Below are 16,764 nucleotides of genomic sequence, written 5' to 3'. Positions count from 1 at the left end.
GAAAATTCATGTCTTTTGATTTAAATATTATTTATCTGTTCAATTCCTTTAAAAAATATGTTAACTTGAGACCATAAGAACTGGATGGGCCCAGCTAGCATTACTGAATGGTTTGATCAAAGATTCTATACAAGAATCCCGATCAAAAGGGGAAAAATGCATAACAGAATTTCAAATTCCCACGGAATCCAGATTTTCTGGAGCCATGGAGGCTGGATGAACTACTAAAACTACTGCCCTAAGATAATCTTTAAACATTAATCCAAAAATATCCCCTGAAGTCTTAAAATCAAAGAATAGTTTAACAAGTAAAGAATGTCTGCCTTGAGCTCTTTTAAAATCTATCTTTATGGGGTCAAACTGACAACAGCAATTCAAAAGATTAAATAGGAACTTGAGAGTGCAGTGAGTTTATGTTAACAGGGGAGAAATAACTCAGAAAAGGAGGGTGAGAATGGACACGTAACTCAAAGAACGTAACCAATGTCACCAAATTATACATGCAGAAACAAAATGAATTAAAAATTATTTTAACTTATTTATATTAACATCACAAAGCAGTTTGTCACAAAAACAGTTCTTTGCATTTATCCTTTCATTTCCATAAAAGCAGAGCACTTTTCAAGCCTTGTATTTTATAAAACTCCTGAGAAATAAATAGGCAGCAAACATGATCAATGACAAAACAGCAAGCGTAAAGAAAAGGGAATTATCACAGATCATATTGTATCACTGAGACTAAAATTAATGACTCATAATTCCTACTATTCACCTGGATAGTAGAAAGGGTAAGGAGCAGACTTATATTAACACGTGAAATTACGAAAAATAAAATTAAAGAACTTCTAAGAAATATGCTTTCAGCAACCAACCATGAGCTACCTAAATCAAATACATCACTTGACAGCATCAATGGCAAATGTAGATTTATCAAAAGGGAAATATTTCATTTTGAAGATCACTGCCCTATTAGGTACAATGGACCAAGAGGAAGCAGATTAAGGCCAGTCCCAACTCTGCCACCAATAAGGTTTCCGTACCTTGAGTCTCAGGAGTCCCTGGGTGGCTCATACAGTTAAGTGCTCAAATACTACCTGAAAGGTTGGCAGTTTGAACCAAACCATAGGCACCTTGGAAAACAGGCCTGGCAATCTGCTTCTGGAAGGTCACAGACTTAAATTCCTATGCAGGAGTTCTACTCTGACACACATGGGGTCATCATGAATCAGAATTGACTTGAAGGCAACTAACAAACATGTTGAGTCACAATTCTCTTCTCTATAAAATGCCAATCCAGTTATACAACGCTACAGGCATACCTCGCTTGCGGGTTCAGTTCCAGGCCATGGAAATAAAGCAAGTATCACACTAAAGCAAGTCTCAAAAATTTTTTTGTTTCCCAGTGCATATAAAATTTATGTTCACACTATACTGTAGTCTATTAAGTGTGTAATAACATTATGTCTTAAAAAAAAAACAATTTACATACCTTAATTAAAAAATACTTTATTGCTAAAAAATGCTAACCATCATCTAAGCCTTCAGCAAGTTATAATTTTTTGCTGCTGGAAGGTCTTGCCTCGATGTTGATGGCTGCTGACTGATCAGGGTGGTGGTTGCTAAAGGTTGGGGTGGTTGCGGCAATTTCTTAAAACAAGACAACAATGAAGCTTGCCACATCGACTGACTCTTCCTTTCACCAAAGATTTCTCTGTAGCGTGCGATGCTCTTTTTAACATTCTACCCACGGTAGAATTTCTTTCAAAATTGGAGTCAACCCTATCAAACCCTGCCGCTGCTTTATCAACTAAGTTTATGTAATATTCTAAATCCTTTGTTGTCATTTCAACAATTTTCACAGCATCTTCACCAGGAGTAGATTCCATATCAAGAAACCACTTTCTTTGTTCATCCGTAAGAAGCAATGCCTCATCTGTTAGAGTCACATCTTCAGGCTCCACTTCTAATTCTAGTTCTCTTCCTATTTCTACCACATCTGCAGTTGCTTTCTCCACTGAAGTTGGGAAACCCCTCAAAGTCATCCATGAGGGTTGGAATCAATTTCTTCCAAACTCCTATTGATATTCTGAACTCCTTCCATGAATCACAAATGTTCATCTAGAATGGTGAATACTGTCCAGAAGGTTTTCAATTTACTTTGCCCAGATCCATCAGAGGAAACACCATCTATGGCAGCTACAGCCTTACAAAATGTATTTCTTAAATAGTAAGACTTGAAAGTCAAAATTACTCCTTGATCCATGGGTTGCAGAACGGATATTGTGTTACGGCAGGCATCAAAACAATATTAATCTCCCTGTACATTTCCATCAGAGCTCTTGGGTGGCCAGGTGCACTGTCAATGAGCATAACATTTTGAAAGGAATGTTTTTCTGAGCAGTAGGTCTCAACAGTGGGCTTAAAATAGTCAATAAACCACGTTGTAAACAGATGTGTTGTCATCCAGGCTTTGCTGTTCCATTTACAGAGCACAGGCAGAGTAGATTTAGCATAATTCTTAAGGGCCCTAGGATTTTCAGAATGGTAAACAAGCATGGGCTTCAACTTAAAAGTCACCAGCTGCATGAGCCCCTAACGAGACAGTCAGCCTATCCTTTGAAGCTTCGAAGCCAGGCACTGAATTCTCCTCTCTAGCTATGAAAGTCTTAGATGGCATCCTTCTTCCAATATAAGAGTGTTTCATCTACACTGAAAATCTGTTTAGTGTAGCCACCTTCATCAATTATGTTAGCCAGGTCTTCTGGGTAACATTTATTAAGTTCATCATCTTACATGGGCATTGTTTGTGGTGCCCCAAAACAATTACAATAGTAACATCAAAGATCCCTGATCACAGATCACCACCACAACAGATACAATAATAATGAAAAAGTTTGAAATATTCCAAGAATTACCAAAATGTGACACTGAGACATGAAGTGAGCACAGGTTGTTGGAAAAACGGCACCCACGGGCTTGCTCAATGCAGAGTTGTCACAAACCTTCAATTTGTAAAAAATATAGTATCTGTGAAGCACAATAAAGCAAAACAAAATAAAACAAGGTATGCCTGTACTTTATACCTGTTGCCATCGAGTCGATTCCAACTCATAGCGACTCTATAGGACAGAGAAAAACTGCCCCACAGGGTTTCCAAGAAGCAGCTGGTGGATTCAAACTGGAAACCTTTTGCTTAGCAACCCAACACTTAACCTCTACGCCACCAGGGTTCCAAAACAGATACCGCAGAAAGAAAAATGTCATCAAGAACTCTAAGAACAAAATGTTAATCATCAAAAAGGGTCTGCAAAATCTTTTTTCTTTAAGACAGACTAAAAAAAATCATAATGGAAAAGTTAAACCCAAAGAGATGTCACTTAACCTCAAAAATTAAAGATTTCTAATTTCTTCCTCTAACACTACAGAATTCCTCCTTCATTCTACGTCTCTGTATCTCAACAGGTAAGGACTCTACAAAATACGTCCTATCAACAATAGCCTGTCGTAGCTACCTACTGCTGCCATAACAGAAATGCCACAAGTGAGTGGCTTTAAAGATCAGAAATTTACTGTCTCACAAGTTCAGGAAGTGGCTCTACAGGAAGGCCGTTCCTTGTCTATTTCGGCTTCTAGTAGCTGTCAGCAATTTTATCAATTCCTGGGTTGTAGATTTATCTATTTCTATTATCTGTCTTCCTCTTCCCCGCTATGTGTTCTGCATCTATTCTACTCTTTTTATAAACTCAGAAGTGATTTGATTTAGGACCCACCCTACTCTGGCATGATCTCAATAACATTACAAAAGAAAACAAGGTCATGGTATAGGGGTTAGAATTTCAAATATATTTTGAGGGGAGGGGAAATTCAATCCATAACACAACCCAAAATGGTTTTCAGAATTATATTTATTTACTAAAACTCTCATCATCTCCCACATAATAATTTAATAGTGTTCCAAATAACTATATTTTACCTAAAACAGGGCTACTTTCAAAGGTAGGGGGTAGAAATCTAAAACCTATGTATCTCAAAGAAAGTGCTATAGACATTGCATAAATATCTTTCTTTTGTATCTCTCTATTCCGGTAGGAACATATATAATAAACACCAGCCACTCAAATATAAATTGCTCCCATAAGATTAATGACCATGTTTGCTAAAAGAGAATCTGAGACTCCCAAAGGAAATGCAGAATAAGATAGGGACTAATCAAAATCTCTTTAATTTACATAATGTAACCTAACTTCATTTCACTTGGATCCACGATCGATGTCCATGGAAGCAACAGTCAAGAAATCAAACAAAGTACTGCACCGGACAAATATGCTGCAAAAGACCTCTTTAAAGTGTTGAAAAGCAAAGATGTTACCTTGAGGACTAAGATGTGCCTGACCCAAGCCATGATATTTTCAATCACCTCATATGCATGAGAAAGCTGGACAATGAATAAGGAAAACCAAAGAAGAACTGATGTCTTTGAATTACGGTGCAGGCGAAGAATACGGACTATACCATAAACTGCCAGAATAATGGAAAAGCTGTCTTGGAAGAAATACAGCCAGAGTGCTCCTTGGAAACAAGGATGGCAAGACTTCGTCTCACATACTTTGGACATGTTATCGGGAGGGACCAGTCCCTGGAGAAGGACATCATGCTTGCTAAGGTGGAGGGGCAGGGAAAAAGAGGAAGACCCTCAATGAGATGGACTGACACAGTGGCTACAACAATGAGCTGAAACCTAGCAATGACTGTGAGGATAGCGCAGGACCACGCAGTATTTTGTTCTATCGTACATAGGGTCGCTGTGAGTCTGAACCGATCAGATGGCACGAACAACAACTTAACTGCCAGTCTCAACTGATCATTATGTTAACATCAACCGAACTCTCACTTATTCCTAATACCAAACTTCTTAGAATTCCTAAAACACACTGCCTCTAGGCCTTTACTCACTTTGTTCCTCTGCTAAGCTCTTCCCATCTTTCCTCACCTGGCTAATCCCAGTCATCCCCTAAAACTGAGTTTGGGTGTTCAACTCCAGAAACTTTCTCCAAACCTCCCAGGCAGGAAAAGTCCCACTTCCCTCAGTATACTCATGGAATACCTTTAAAATATTTAACACAGCAGTTACCATATTGTATTGAAACAGGAGTGCAACACCTGTCCCTCCGTGAGACCACTATCCTAAGGAACAAGGGTTAGTTCATTTGTGTTTATGATCTCAGAGTCTGGAACTGATATATGGTAAAAAACCAAAACCTAACCTGTTGAGTCGATTCCAACTCATGGCGACCCTATAGGACAGAGTAGAACTGTCCCATAGGGTTTCCAAGGAGCAACTGGTAGATTTGAACTGCCGACCTTTTGGTTAACAGCCAAGCTCTTCACCACTGTGCTACCAGGGCTCCGGTATATGTTAAAGATTCCATAAATATTTTGCAAAAACAAAACAAAAGCATGAAAATTTTATTCAGGAACCATTATGTATATTGTTCATTTTAAAAATGCTAAGACGTGGTCTCTATCATACTCAGTCTAACTGTAGAGATAAATCGGTTATATAAAAAAAAGAGATCATTACAAAACCAAGAAATTATAAGCACCAAAAAACTAAGACACAGGGTTCAAAGAATGCAGAAATCACTAGGGTATCAAGGAAGTTTTCACACAAAAGGTGAGGCTTAAGCTAAGGTAGCGGATGATGGCATGTCCTATAGGAGAAATGGCCTGGAAAGAGAGATTAAAGCAGGTGTGGATATGACACATTTAAAAAGACAATGAGCAGATTACTCTGGTTAGGGCAGTTTGTTCCTGCCAGAGCATAATGAGATATCATGTGGCAGAGGTGGTGGTGCTGCTAGTTGCTGTTAAATTGGCTCCAACTCATGGCGACCCCATTACAAGAGAATGAAATGTTGCCCAGTCCTGCATCATCTTCATAATCCACTGTTATAGCCACTGTGTATTTTGAGTGCCTTCAAACCTAGAGGGCTCATCGTCCAGCACTATACTGGACAATATTCTGTTGTTATCTATAGGTTTTCATTGGCTAATTTTTAGAAGTAGATCACCAGGCCTTTCTTTATAATCTGAGTCTAGAAGCTCCACTGAAACCTGTCCACCATGGGTGACTCTGCTGGTATTTGAAATACCAGTAGCATAGCTTCCAGTATCACAGCAACACGTAAGTCACCATAGTACAACGAACTGACAGACAGGTGGTGGATGGCAGAGGTAGATGACGACCATTAGATGAAAGCCAGAAACGCCAGGCTAAGGAGTTTAAGCAAGAGAGCTATACACAAAATGCTTTTTCAGGAATATTAATACAGAAGCAATGCAAAAGACTAGCTCGCTGGGGGACAGGCAGTAGAGAGCTTGAAGGAGAACCAGAATTTGTTAAAGCACATGTAAACCTTTGTTATTTAGTTTAACATTGACAGCAATTTTTTGAGATCAATGTTTCATTTTAAAGATGAAGAAATCATAGCTCAGAGAAGTTGTCAGTATAAAAACAGAGGTAGTAGTAGGTAGTGTTTAAAACTCAAATCTATCTGATCCAAAGTCAACGCTTTCTTCTTGCTGTTTGCCAGAACTGCATACAAGGTTGGGAGACTATTTCAACAGTATGGGTATAAAGCTGACAGTGCTGGCAATGAAAAAGAGGAGACAAAAGGAAGGCAACATTTCCAAAATGGTGTGCGTATGGAAGAGAATGCAGATCTCAAAGATAACCACAAGGTTTTGAACCTGGGCTTGGGAGAAGGGTGAGGGGCAGCACTAATAAGGAAAATGAGAATACATGAGGAATAGGTAAGAAGATGAAAAGGAGAAGGACAAACAGTTTTCTTTTAAGAGTGCTGTATTTGATATGACAGTAAGACTTCTAAAATTAGAAAATGTGCTGCAGGCAAAGGTGCAAATTATCAAATTAGTTAGTACCAGAGATATAAAATTTCCAGGCACTGTCATTGTTGTTAGGTGCCATCAAGTCAGTTCTGATTCACAGCAACCTTATGTATAACAGAACGAAATGCTGCCTGGTCCTGCGCCATCCTCACAATCATTGCTATGTTTGAGCCCATTGTTGCAGCCACTGTGTCAAGCCATTTTGTTGAAGGTCTTCCTCATACCCACTTAAAACTTACATAAACCAAAAACCAAACCCACTGCCATCAACTTCTATAGTGCTTATGTGCCATAACTATTCCAAACACTTTACACTTATTAACTCATTTGATCTTTATAATCCTATGAGGTAGTTACTACGACCCACCCCCCAATGTTACAGATGGGGAAACTGAAGCACAGAATGTCTAAGTAACTTCCCCAAGGTAACACAGCCAGTAAGCGGCAAAGCTCTGCTTTGAATCCAGGTCTTTCTGCTTATGACTTATGCTTATACACTCACTATCCTGCACTTTACTATGCATTATTTTATGTTTACACCTATTTCATTAAATAGTTTATAAACTCTCTGAATGACAGGAATGATACACCAACTTGTCTCCCCAGGACCTAGCACGATGATTTGTACTAAGTAGATGCCTGAGAGATTTTAAACAATGATGATGTAGTGATCAGCAAAAGTCCCATGAGTGCATGTGGTATCTGAGGAAAACAAATGTAGAGCTGGTGGGGTGAGGTGGACCAAGAAAACTAAATAAGAGGTGGGGATAATCACAATCCTGGAATCTCGGTGCTAAAACCAACAGATCTCAAGAACTTCCCATAAGGCCCCTGTGCATATCATAGCAGGTATAAACTATGTGGTAATTATGTACTTACTTTTCAGTCTGATAAAACTACTTAAGAACATATTCTCTTTTTATCCCCAGGGATCTGGCATATATCTTGGCCCAGACTGAATGTTTACTGGTGAGATGGATGAATAGATATGATAACGAGGAACACAGAAAGAAAGGGAGGAAAACAAAATTATGGTTATGAGAGAAATGAAAACAATCAGTGGATGAATTTGGCCATTAGGAGGCTCTGACACCTTTGGAAATAATCAATTCTAATACAGTGCTAAGGAAAAATAGCAGGACTACAAGGTATGAAGGAAAAGTAGAAGGTAAATAAAAGGAAAACAGTATAGGGCAAACTTGAAATGGTTAGCCATAAAAGAAAAGTAAGGAAGGACAGAGGTTAAAGGGAAAACAGGAGCAGGAAAAAAATTTTAAGGAAAAATTTAGATTAGTTCACATAGGAGGAGATTAATCAAGGGGAATACTGTAATTAAAAAGATTAAAAGAAGAGACAGCACAACTAAAATAAGGTCCTACAGGAATGGTATACAATTGAGAGCAGTTAAAGGTAGGGATTCTGTAGGAACCTACCTGACCAACCTGTCTTTGCCTTTTCAAGGTCCATACCAGACATCAAATCTGCAGCACTAACACTTCCACATCTCTACTTCTCTGTCCATAAACCTATTTTATCTAAGAACAAATTAGAAAAGTCTGATCAAAATACAAATGCCATGTATTAAACGGAAATGAAATTTTTAAATTTATTTATAATAAAGGAGCCATGAGATATTCCTTCTGCCTGAATGTCAGTATGTCCAATATTCACGTTTAAAAGTCCCAGCCATCTTTCAGGACCCAGATCAAATCTCAACTCCTCCAAAAAACCCTCCTCATCCCACCTCCCGCTCTGATGGAATAAATCTCTTCTTGCCTATACTCACACAGTACCATTGTTTTCCCATCAACAGCACTTATCAGCTCACCTGCTATTATAGTTACTTAAATGTCTTTCCCTAGTATCTGAGTTTCCCGTTGGCAAAGCCCCATGATTGTGTTCTGCACATAGTTAAGTATTCAATAACTGCCAGTAAAATAAAACAACAACAAAAAAATATTTTAAATACGTACAAGTGTTTATGGGTAAAGTCTAAACATGATTACCAGCTTTACCAGATGCTGTTCAGTCAATTCCGATTCATGCTGACCCCATGTGTTGCAGAGCAGAACTGTGCTCCACAGAGTTTTCATGGCTGTGACCTTTTGGGAACAAACTGCCAAGCATGCCTTTTGAGGCACCTCTGGGTGAGTTCAAACTGCTAACCAACCTTTCAGTTAGCAGTCTGGGTATAAAGGTGGGCTTTACTAGTTGGGTATGAAGTTTGTGCCACCTAGGGACTCCTCTAAACATGGTAACTAGCCTATTCCTACCTCAGAGATAACTGATAAGAGAAGCATAAGAATTAATCAGTGGCTTGGAGGAGGAGAAAACAAGAAAATGAACCTACACTGTGCATATATGATATACCTTTCCTATACATTTCTAAATCACTGGTTCTCAACTGGGAGTGAATCTGCACCTCAGGGAACATTTGGCAATGTGTGCAGACACTTTCGGCTGTCACAAACAGGTGGGAATGACACTGGTATCTAGTGGGAAGAGGTCAGGGTTACTGCTAAACATCCTACAATGCATACGACAGCTCCCTACAACAAAGAATCATCTGGCCCAAAATGTCAGCAAGACCCAAAGTTGAGAAGCCCTGTTCTAAACGAAGCAGATGGGGGGTGGGTACTGAACTTACTCTGTCTACGATTCCTAAAGTTTTCTTCAACAATGAATAGTCACCTCCTCTCTCCACCCACTAAAAATTGGGTCTAAGGCAGAGTAAAAGCAACCTTCCTAAGCAACTTCATTACAAGCTAACAAGAAAGGAGCTGGTTATAAGTTCTCACTTACTTAGTGACATTTGCCAAAACTCCATCCCTGTATTTCCCTGTAACTGCTGATTAGCCCTAACAATCTCCCAGATCACTGAAAAATCTAGCCACAACAACACAACTACTAAATTAAAATACAGCTGGACTACAAAACTTAAATGGCAATATGTAATGACCATCGCAAACATACCCACATACAGATGAACAATAACAGTAAGACGTCTGCTTAGCAATTTATTTTCTGAACAAGATTGATCAGTTAAACTAACTTATCTAAACTTTCAGGCATTCATTCATACCATCAATAACAAAAATCTAAAAGGCTATTCAGGGTCAGAGATGTATTTGGAGATAGCAAAAAATTTTCCTCCAGTACAAAGCGAACTAGCCTTTTTAAAGTCTGAACCACCCTCCTCTCCAAAACTGCCTCATAAGAAACTTGCTTTACATATCCATTAAAAAAAAAAATTGTTTCATCTACCGCTAAGGTAGAACATAGCAGCTGTTAGAAAGCAAAGAAATGAAACAAGCTAGGACAGGAAGTATAAATTTTAAATCCAACTGAAACCACAAGGGAAGCAGAAATTAACTGCCAAAATAATTTAGCCAGTCAATATGCAAGCAGGTAAAACACTATTTAACAAATAAAGTATTATAACAAATAACAGTCTCACATGCCTCAAGAGACAATAATTTATTTCGAATGATTTTATACAGTGATGTCATGTTTGGTCGATTTTCTGGGGCTAAAGCTACTTTAAATCTTGTGTTTGGCGAGGAAGAGGAACCAGGCAAAGGGAAGAAGGCATTGTCGATCACATGAATTAATGTTAGCATGTGCTACGGGACTTCTTGAAGCTTCCAGACAGTGAATACACAGCCAAACATTACCAGATTCTTCTAGAACCTGGAGTCTATGCTATTTAGTATACATATTCCAACCAAACGTTCCCACTAACTTCTCTGTCCCATGATGAAGTTCTACTTGGTACTTTAACGGCCTCAAAGACAAAGGGGGAGGGCCCTTTTGTCTTCTTTTGTCCCAAGATTCACAGTGACAAATTTTATCTTACAATGTATTGGATATTTAAATCAGCATTTAAGTGACAACCACTTTTCTACTGCCCTAGGAAACAACCCTGTGGCTGTTATATTATTTCTACTTATGGTAACAAAGTTTCCGACAAAGAAGTGTGCCAGTGGAATTCAGCTCTTCACTAATAGAGAAAAATATTCTGAATTTTTCTCCAATATGAGTATTAAATTTCCATGTCTAGAAATCTCACATCTAAGACCATTTCTTCTTTTATATAGTGTAAGAAAGTATTATTTTTATCCTCATTAAATAATACTTCTCAATTTATTCATTTGGATAGGAATCGTGTCTGCTATTATAAAAAACAAGACATTTTCCTTTTAACAAAAAAAATTCATCATCCTTTCTTACCCATAATATTACCTTTGTTCTATTTGTTCTCCTCTTTGCTCTTTTTCTACAAGTTGAGATTCATTCAGTCCCCTTTATGTTTGTTTCTTTATCTTACTGAGGCCTCCTACCTCATATCCTCATACCTACAATCCCACCATTTCCACGCCAAGATACCCCAGCTCATTTACTCTAGCAAATTAAAATTCAGCTGAGACAAAACTAATTTTCATCTACACAAGGGAGGATCTGTAGCTATGCAGTTTGAAAACCGCCCAGTCATCGTCTTTTACTACTGACAAAGGTAGGCAACAAAAACTCTTCCTACAGTCAGTCACGAAGAATAACCACTATAACCCCAAGTACACTCATTCAGCAATATCTACAGCATCCTCCCTGAGCTGTCTATAAAAACCAACAGTTCCATTTTCATCAAAGCAAAGAAAATGAACATAATACTTCCCTGAAGAAATAACTTGCTCTAGTCTCTCTACAGCTGACTTTAAATGGAATGATCACCTAAAGGAGGAGGAAGGAAATTCGGGCTGGTGACAGTCTCTCTTTATTCCACTCCCCACTTCAGTCCCAGACTCCTATCAGCCCTAAGACTTTTTTTTTTTACTTAGTACATATGAGCAAGATTGAGAAAAGACTGGCTCCCAAACACCCTTAAGAGACCTCCTCCAAGGAGCCCTGGTGGCACAATGGTTAAACGCTCAGCTGCTAACCTAAACATCGCCGGTGGTTTGAATCCAACAGCTCCACCGGAGAAAAGACCTTATGATCTGTAAAGATTATAGCCCAGGAAGCCTAGGAAACCATATGGGGCTGTTCTACTCTGTTCTATAGGGTCGCTATGAGTCAGAATCAACTTGAGAGCATATAACAACAACAACACACCTCCTCCATTTTGCCTGTTCAATTGTAGCTGGAAAATATAGGTTAAACACTGTATTCATTCTTACTCTTTTCTCCCTTCTTCAAAGAATTAAATTCATCTCAAGTTGTCTACCATTGATTCTACAACCTAAGGATAAACCAATTTATAAAAAATAAAGTCTATCAACACCAGAGGCTCTCACAGCCAACTGAGTTTCCCATTAAAATACCACTCTTCCAATCTGCCTTTCATCATACCTTTCTAGTACTACTACTACCACAGTATTTCTAGCTCTCCTTCCACTGTTACACAGATTGGTCTTCCTAGTACATAACTATGAACATGTGAACTCCCTTCTGAACAAATCACCTTGGATTTCCCACTGCCCACCCATTTTAACTACAAACTACTAATCATAGTACTCAAAATTCTCTAAAATATGGTTACTTTATCAAATATACTTTCCCTGACAACCCTGCCTATATAAAACAGCACATCCCTACTTTATTTTTCTTCCTAGTACTTGTCAGCGTCTGATATATATTTATCTGTCCGTTTACTGACTGCCTCCTTCTACTAGAATATACACTCCAATGAAAGTAAAGACTTGTCACTTTTGTTCACCATTGTATCCTTTGAACCTAAAATATAGTATTCCTTGAAAGAATGACTGAGCCCAGACATGCAGAACAGCATAGCTAATTTGGAGTTAGAAGACCTATGTTTGAGCTATAGAGCTCCCACATATCAAGCCATATGGTCCTCAGCAATTTTAGGTTCTTTGGGCTTTACTTTCCTCATCTGTAAAAAGAAGGGGCCAAACCTGATAATCTATAAAACTCTAAGCTTTTCCAGCTTAGAGTTTAACCTGCATTCTTGTCCAGCTGGACTCATTATTTCCTGAACACCAACCCACCCCATCTACTTACAGTTTCCTTCCATCTGGAACCCCCTCTTCTCAATCAACACCTGCCAGGATACTGTTTATCCCTCAAAGTCCATTTTAAAAGTGTCATTTTTTCCTTGAAGCCTAACAAACTATAAGCTCTGTGAAGAGCAGGGTGGGGTTCTTACTTTTCTATTCTCAGCAGATGGTACAATTCTTCTCATATAGGTGATCAACAAAACATCTGATGAATGATGAGTGTACAGCTAAGCAAATGAACAAAGGAAGCCTTTCTGGATTTCCTCAATTGTTCAGGCAATCTCCTGCCTTTGCACTCTTATAAGACTTAGTATCTTTGACGGTAGTTACCATATTCTAGCCTGTGCTGTTATTTATTTACTCACCTAGTAGATACCAAACTGCAAATTCCTTAAGATTAAGGACTGTCCCAATGGTTTTCATATCTCCCTGCAGCACCTACCATAGGTCTTTGGCATAGTTGTACTTATTATGTTTATCTGATATGCTAAATATTAAAGGGATAATACAGGAGAAAAAGATCTCAATATACAGATACCATTCCTATGGTCATTGTGGGAATCTTGTCTCTGTTACTCTTGCACTCAACCATAGTTCTAAGACCTTATCATTCCCTCTTCTCTATACTCTCAAAAGTAGAGTAGCCGCTGTCACGTATCACTTACTACATACCTCCTCTTGCAATGTACATACAGGGATCGCCTCACGTCAATATTTTCACTTCACTAAAGAAAAAAACCTGACGAACTGCTTCCTTAAAGATTACAGCAAAGAAAACCTTATGGGACAGTTCTACTGTACAGCACCCAACAGCAACAGCCAGCTAAAACGACATTTCTCCTCATTTCAGGCTTCTACTCTGTCAAATTCTCTTCTCTAAAAGATATGAAACCAATTTTTTCTTTAAAACATCTCCCCATAAGGCCTGCCTTTCTTACTTCTGCTCCTAAAAGACAAAAAAAGACTCACTGTAAGGTCTTCCTTCCTCTTTTCTAAGAAGTAGCAACTCCTCAATTAATTTCAGGCTTTAGCAACCTTACTTTTCTCCACCATCAGGATTTTTGTCTCTGTTTTCCTCTAAGCTCTTATTTTGCTTGTGGAGAACCTTTCTGGCTGCACAATTGCTGATGCCTTTCCATTCAATATGCTCTCGCCATCACGTAGTAAATTCCAGTATTTCTGTTAGCTTTCCCTTCCTAGAATGTGTACCAATTGTCACCCTCCTCCTATCCGGGACACACATTACACTCATACTCTGTACCCATGCGTCACTCTACCTCCGAAATACAAGTTCCTTACACCACTCTTAATGAATGCACACGACTCTCAGAATGGTATCTTCCGACTGCAATCATTCCAACCCAGTATCTTCTGGGGAGCCCAACCTAGTCCATACTACCTCCCTTTCCTCATCTTCCCATCCTTTCTCCCTTTTTATGCCTGCCCCCCGCCCCGCCAACTAACTGGAGCTGACATTATTCCTCTTATTCTCAGCCCGAGAAGAACAAGTTCCAGTTTCCTGAGGACTCCCTTTCCTCTCCCCCCACCCCACCCCAGGTGTGCAGACTTCGACCCTGTCCTCTCCTGCGTCGCTCCAGCCAATCCCACACCACACTACGTTTCCCCACCACCAGGATCAGACAAACCCCTTCTCTATACCTATATCGACTCGGGGTCGCCGCCGCCTCCCAGGCGCCTTCGCCCACCCTTCCCCAGCGAGCCCGCGCTCACATTCTCACGCTTCCCCAACCTCCCTTTCCGCACCGCGACGAGCCGGCTTCCCTAGAGCTCAGCCAGTCCGCGGGGGCCAGGCACCCATACAAACATGTGTGTACCTGCTCCGCCCCTCCCGCAGATCCCCTCGCAGCCCCGGTCTCCCAGCCTGAGAAGGAGAGGACACAGCAACTCCCCCGCCACCTAGGACATACCACCTCTGTGTCTGTTGCCCCATGCCCCAACCCTCGGCCAGCTCCCCGTACGTATGAGGTCAGCCTCGGCACTCACCGGAGATACTGCGCGCTCTGCAGGCTCATCCTCCGCCGCCGCGTCTTCCCGCGAAGCGTCCGTGGGTCTCTCAAGCTCCTCGGAGCGGCCCCGCGGCCCCGCGGGTGCTGGCGGCCGCCGCCATCTTCCTCTCCTCCGGCTCCTCCTCGCTCGGCGGGGGGGGTGGGGGTGAGCGAGGCGAAGGGGAGGGAGTGGGGAAAGCTGCTCTCGCTGCTTCTCCGGCCCTTGAGGCGCAGGGACACTCCGACCCGGGAGGGGGGAGGGGGAGGGCGCAGGGAAGGGGGCGGGGGAAAGAGGAAGGAGAAGCAGAGGAAGGAAGTAGGGGTCCCTCTCGCGAGAATTCAGCGACGCCGAGCCCACCCTGTGATTTCCGGTTCTCTATAGAGCTCCCTCTTGGGATCAGTGGGCTGTGTGGCGCTTGTGCGGCTGTGCCTGAGCGGCCTGTTGGTGGCGCTTCGCTGCTTACTGCCAATCCACCCCTCTACCGCGTGAGGGGGCAAGCCCAGCCTCACCGGGAACATCGAGCCCAAATCAGCCGGGAGTTACACTCAAAGTCTTCCCCCGTCTTTCCACTCCACCCAATTTCTCTTTTCCTTTTCCCACTCCCCTACTTTTTCCCACCGGAAACGCCGTCTCTTCCTCCTACGGTTCCGCCCGCCAGTCCCTGGTCTCTTATCTTCCCTCGCGCGCTAAAGGGTGACGCGAAAGACTCTCTCCGCTTTTCTAAGGCCCCTCCCCCTGCACGCCGAGGGACTGTTAAAGGCGATAGAGTGGAGCCCGGGGGGCAGAGGGAGAAGAGAAAGGAAAGTAATCGGATTGGATAGGCAGTTGCCAAGGCAACTGCAGGCTGCGGTTGTATTGTCATAGGAACCTGTGTGTGCTGATAGGGTGACCCCGTGGCGAATGGGTTCCCGGGAAACTGCTCAGGGTTCCCCCTAGCTTTCCCCTTTATCTAAAGGCCGCCCCCAGCTTGGGAATCGAGGTAGTTCTCCCAGGCAGCGAAGTCCATTTCCTCCTCTCTTCCCCCTTCCCACAGCCATGGCGGGGTCGACCGCCAGGCATTCACCATGGGTTTTCCCACCCGCACGTGGGCGGGAACCACCTCCATAGTTTCCTCTCAGCGCCGGGCGTGGAGAGGGCCCCGCCCCGCGAAGATGCAGGCCCTGAAGGATGGCGGGCGGCAAGCTGGAGCGGGGAGAGCGAGGCGGCGGCGCGAGGCTACGAGAAAGGGCGAGGGGTTTCCCCACAACTGCCTCCGGCTCTGGGAGGCGGGATCCCGCCTGGACGGGGTCCCTGAGGGAGGAGAACGGCACACGACTGCCGCGATGCGATTCCTCTCCTGCAGACGGAAGCATTCGGCTTTCCCCGGCAGGTCGACCTCTCCCCGAGATCTTCCCCCCACCGCCTCCACACACCCTGAGCGACCGAGCCCCCTCGGAGTTCCCGCGCGGCTTTCCCAAGCCACCGCCTACTTGCGGAGAGGCCAGAGTGAGAGTAGGAACACATCCTAGAAGGCCAGCAAGTCATTTTCAAGCATTTAGAGCTGGGGACGAGGTGATTGCTCTCCTTCTTAGAGGCACCCCCCCAGTGGGGGTCCCGCTAGATTATCCAAGGCCAACCTCGGAGCTCCTCCCTCTTCACCCTTCCTCCTGCGATCACGAGTCTGCTATGATTTAGAACTTGTCACTGTATCTCTTGGGTTAGAGAGGAAAGCATTGGGTAAAATAGTATCTAAAAGAACCTACATATAAGTGCGAAGTTCCAATGAAAGGCGTCTAGGAAATGGACTTTCAATCATAAAACAAATATTTTTTTAACGTCTGTTATGTGTATTTTG

At 41.9% G+C, this 16,764-nt stretch overlaps 1 protein-coding gene across 3 annotated transcripts in view; it reads right to left on the bottom strand.

The window, feature by feature from the left end:
- The window catches only part of SMG7 (SMG7 nonsense mediated mRNA decay factor), a 101,030-nt gene extending 85,969 nt beyond the window's left edge, over window positions 1-15,061 (bottom strand). Inside the window, exon 1 of one of the 3 annotated variants that reach the window (XM_004372903.2) lies at window positions 14,928-15,061. In XM_004372903.2, coding sequence (XP_004372960.1) covers window positions 14,928-14,956 — 29 coding nt within the window. In that variant the 5' untranslated portion in view covers window positions 14,957-15,061. Of the gene's footprint in view, window positions 1-8,342; window positions 14,840-14,927 lie in introns of those variants that run through there. The other 2 variants (XM_023728117.1, XM_023728116.1) reach the window with 2 other exon arrangements.
- Window positions 15,062-16,764: the final 1,703 nt, after the last annotated feature.

Source organism: Trichechus manatus, unplaced genomic scaffold (genome assembly GCF_000243295.1).
Source record: "Trichechus manatus latirostris isolate Lorelei unplaced genomic scaffold, TriManLat1.0 scaffold00021, whole genome shotgun sequence".
Classification (NCBI taxonomy): Eukaryota; Metazoa; Chordata; class Mammalia; order Sirenia; family Trichechidae; genus Trichechus; species Trichechus manatus.
This window is presented reverse-complemented; position numbering and strand designations above follow the sequence as displayed.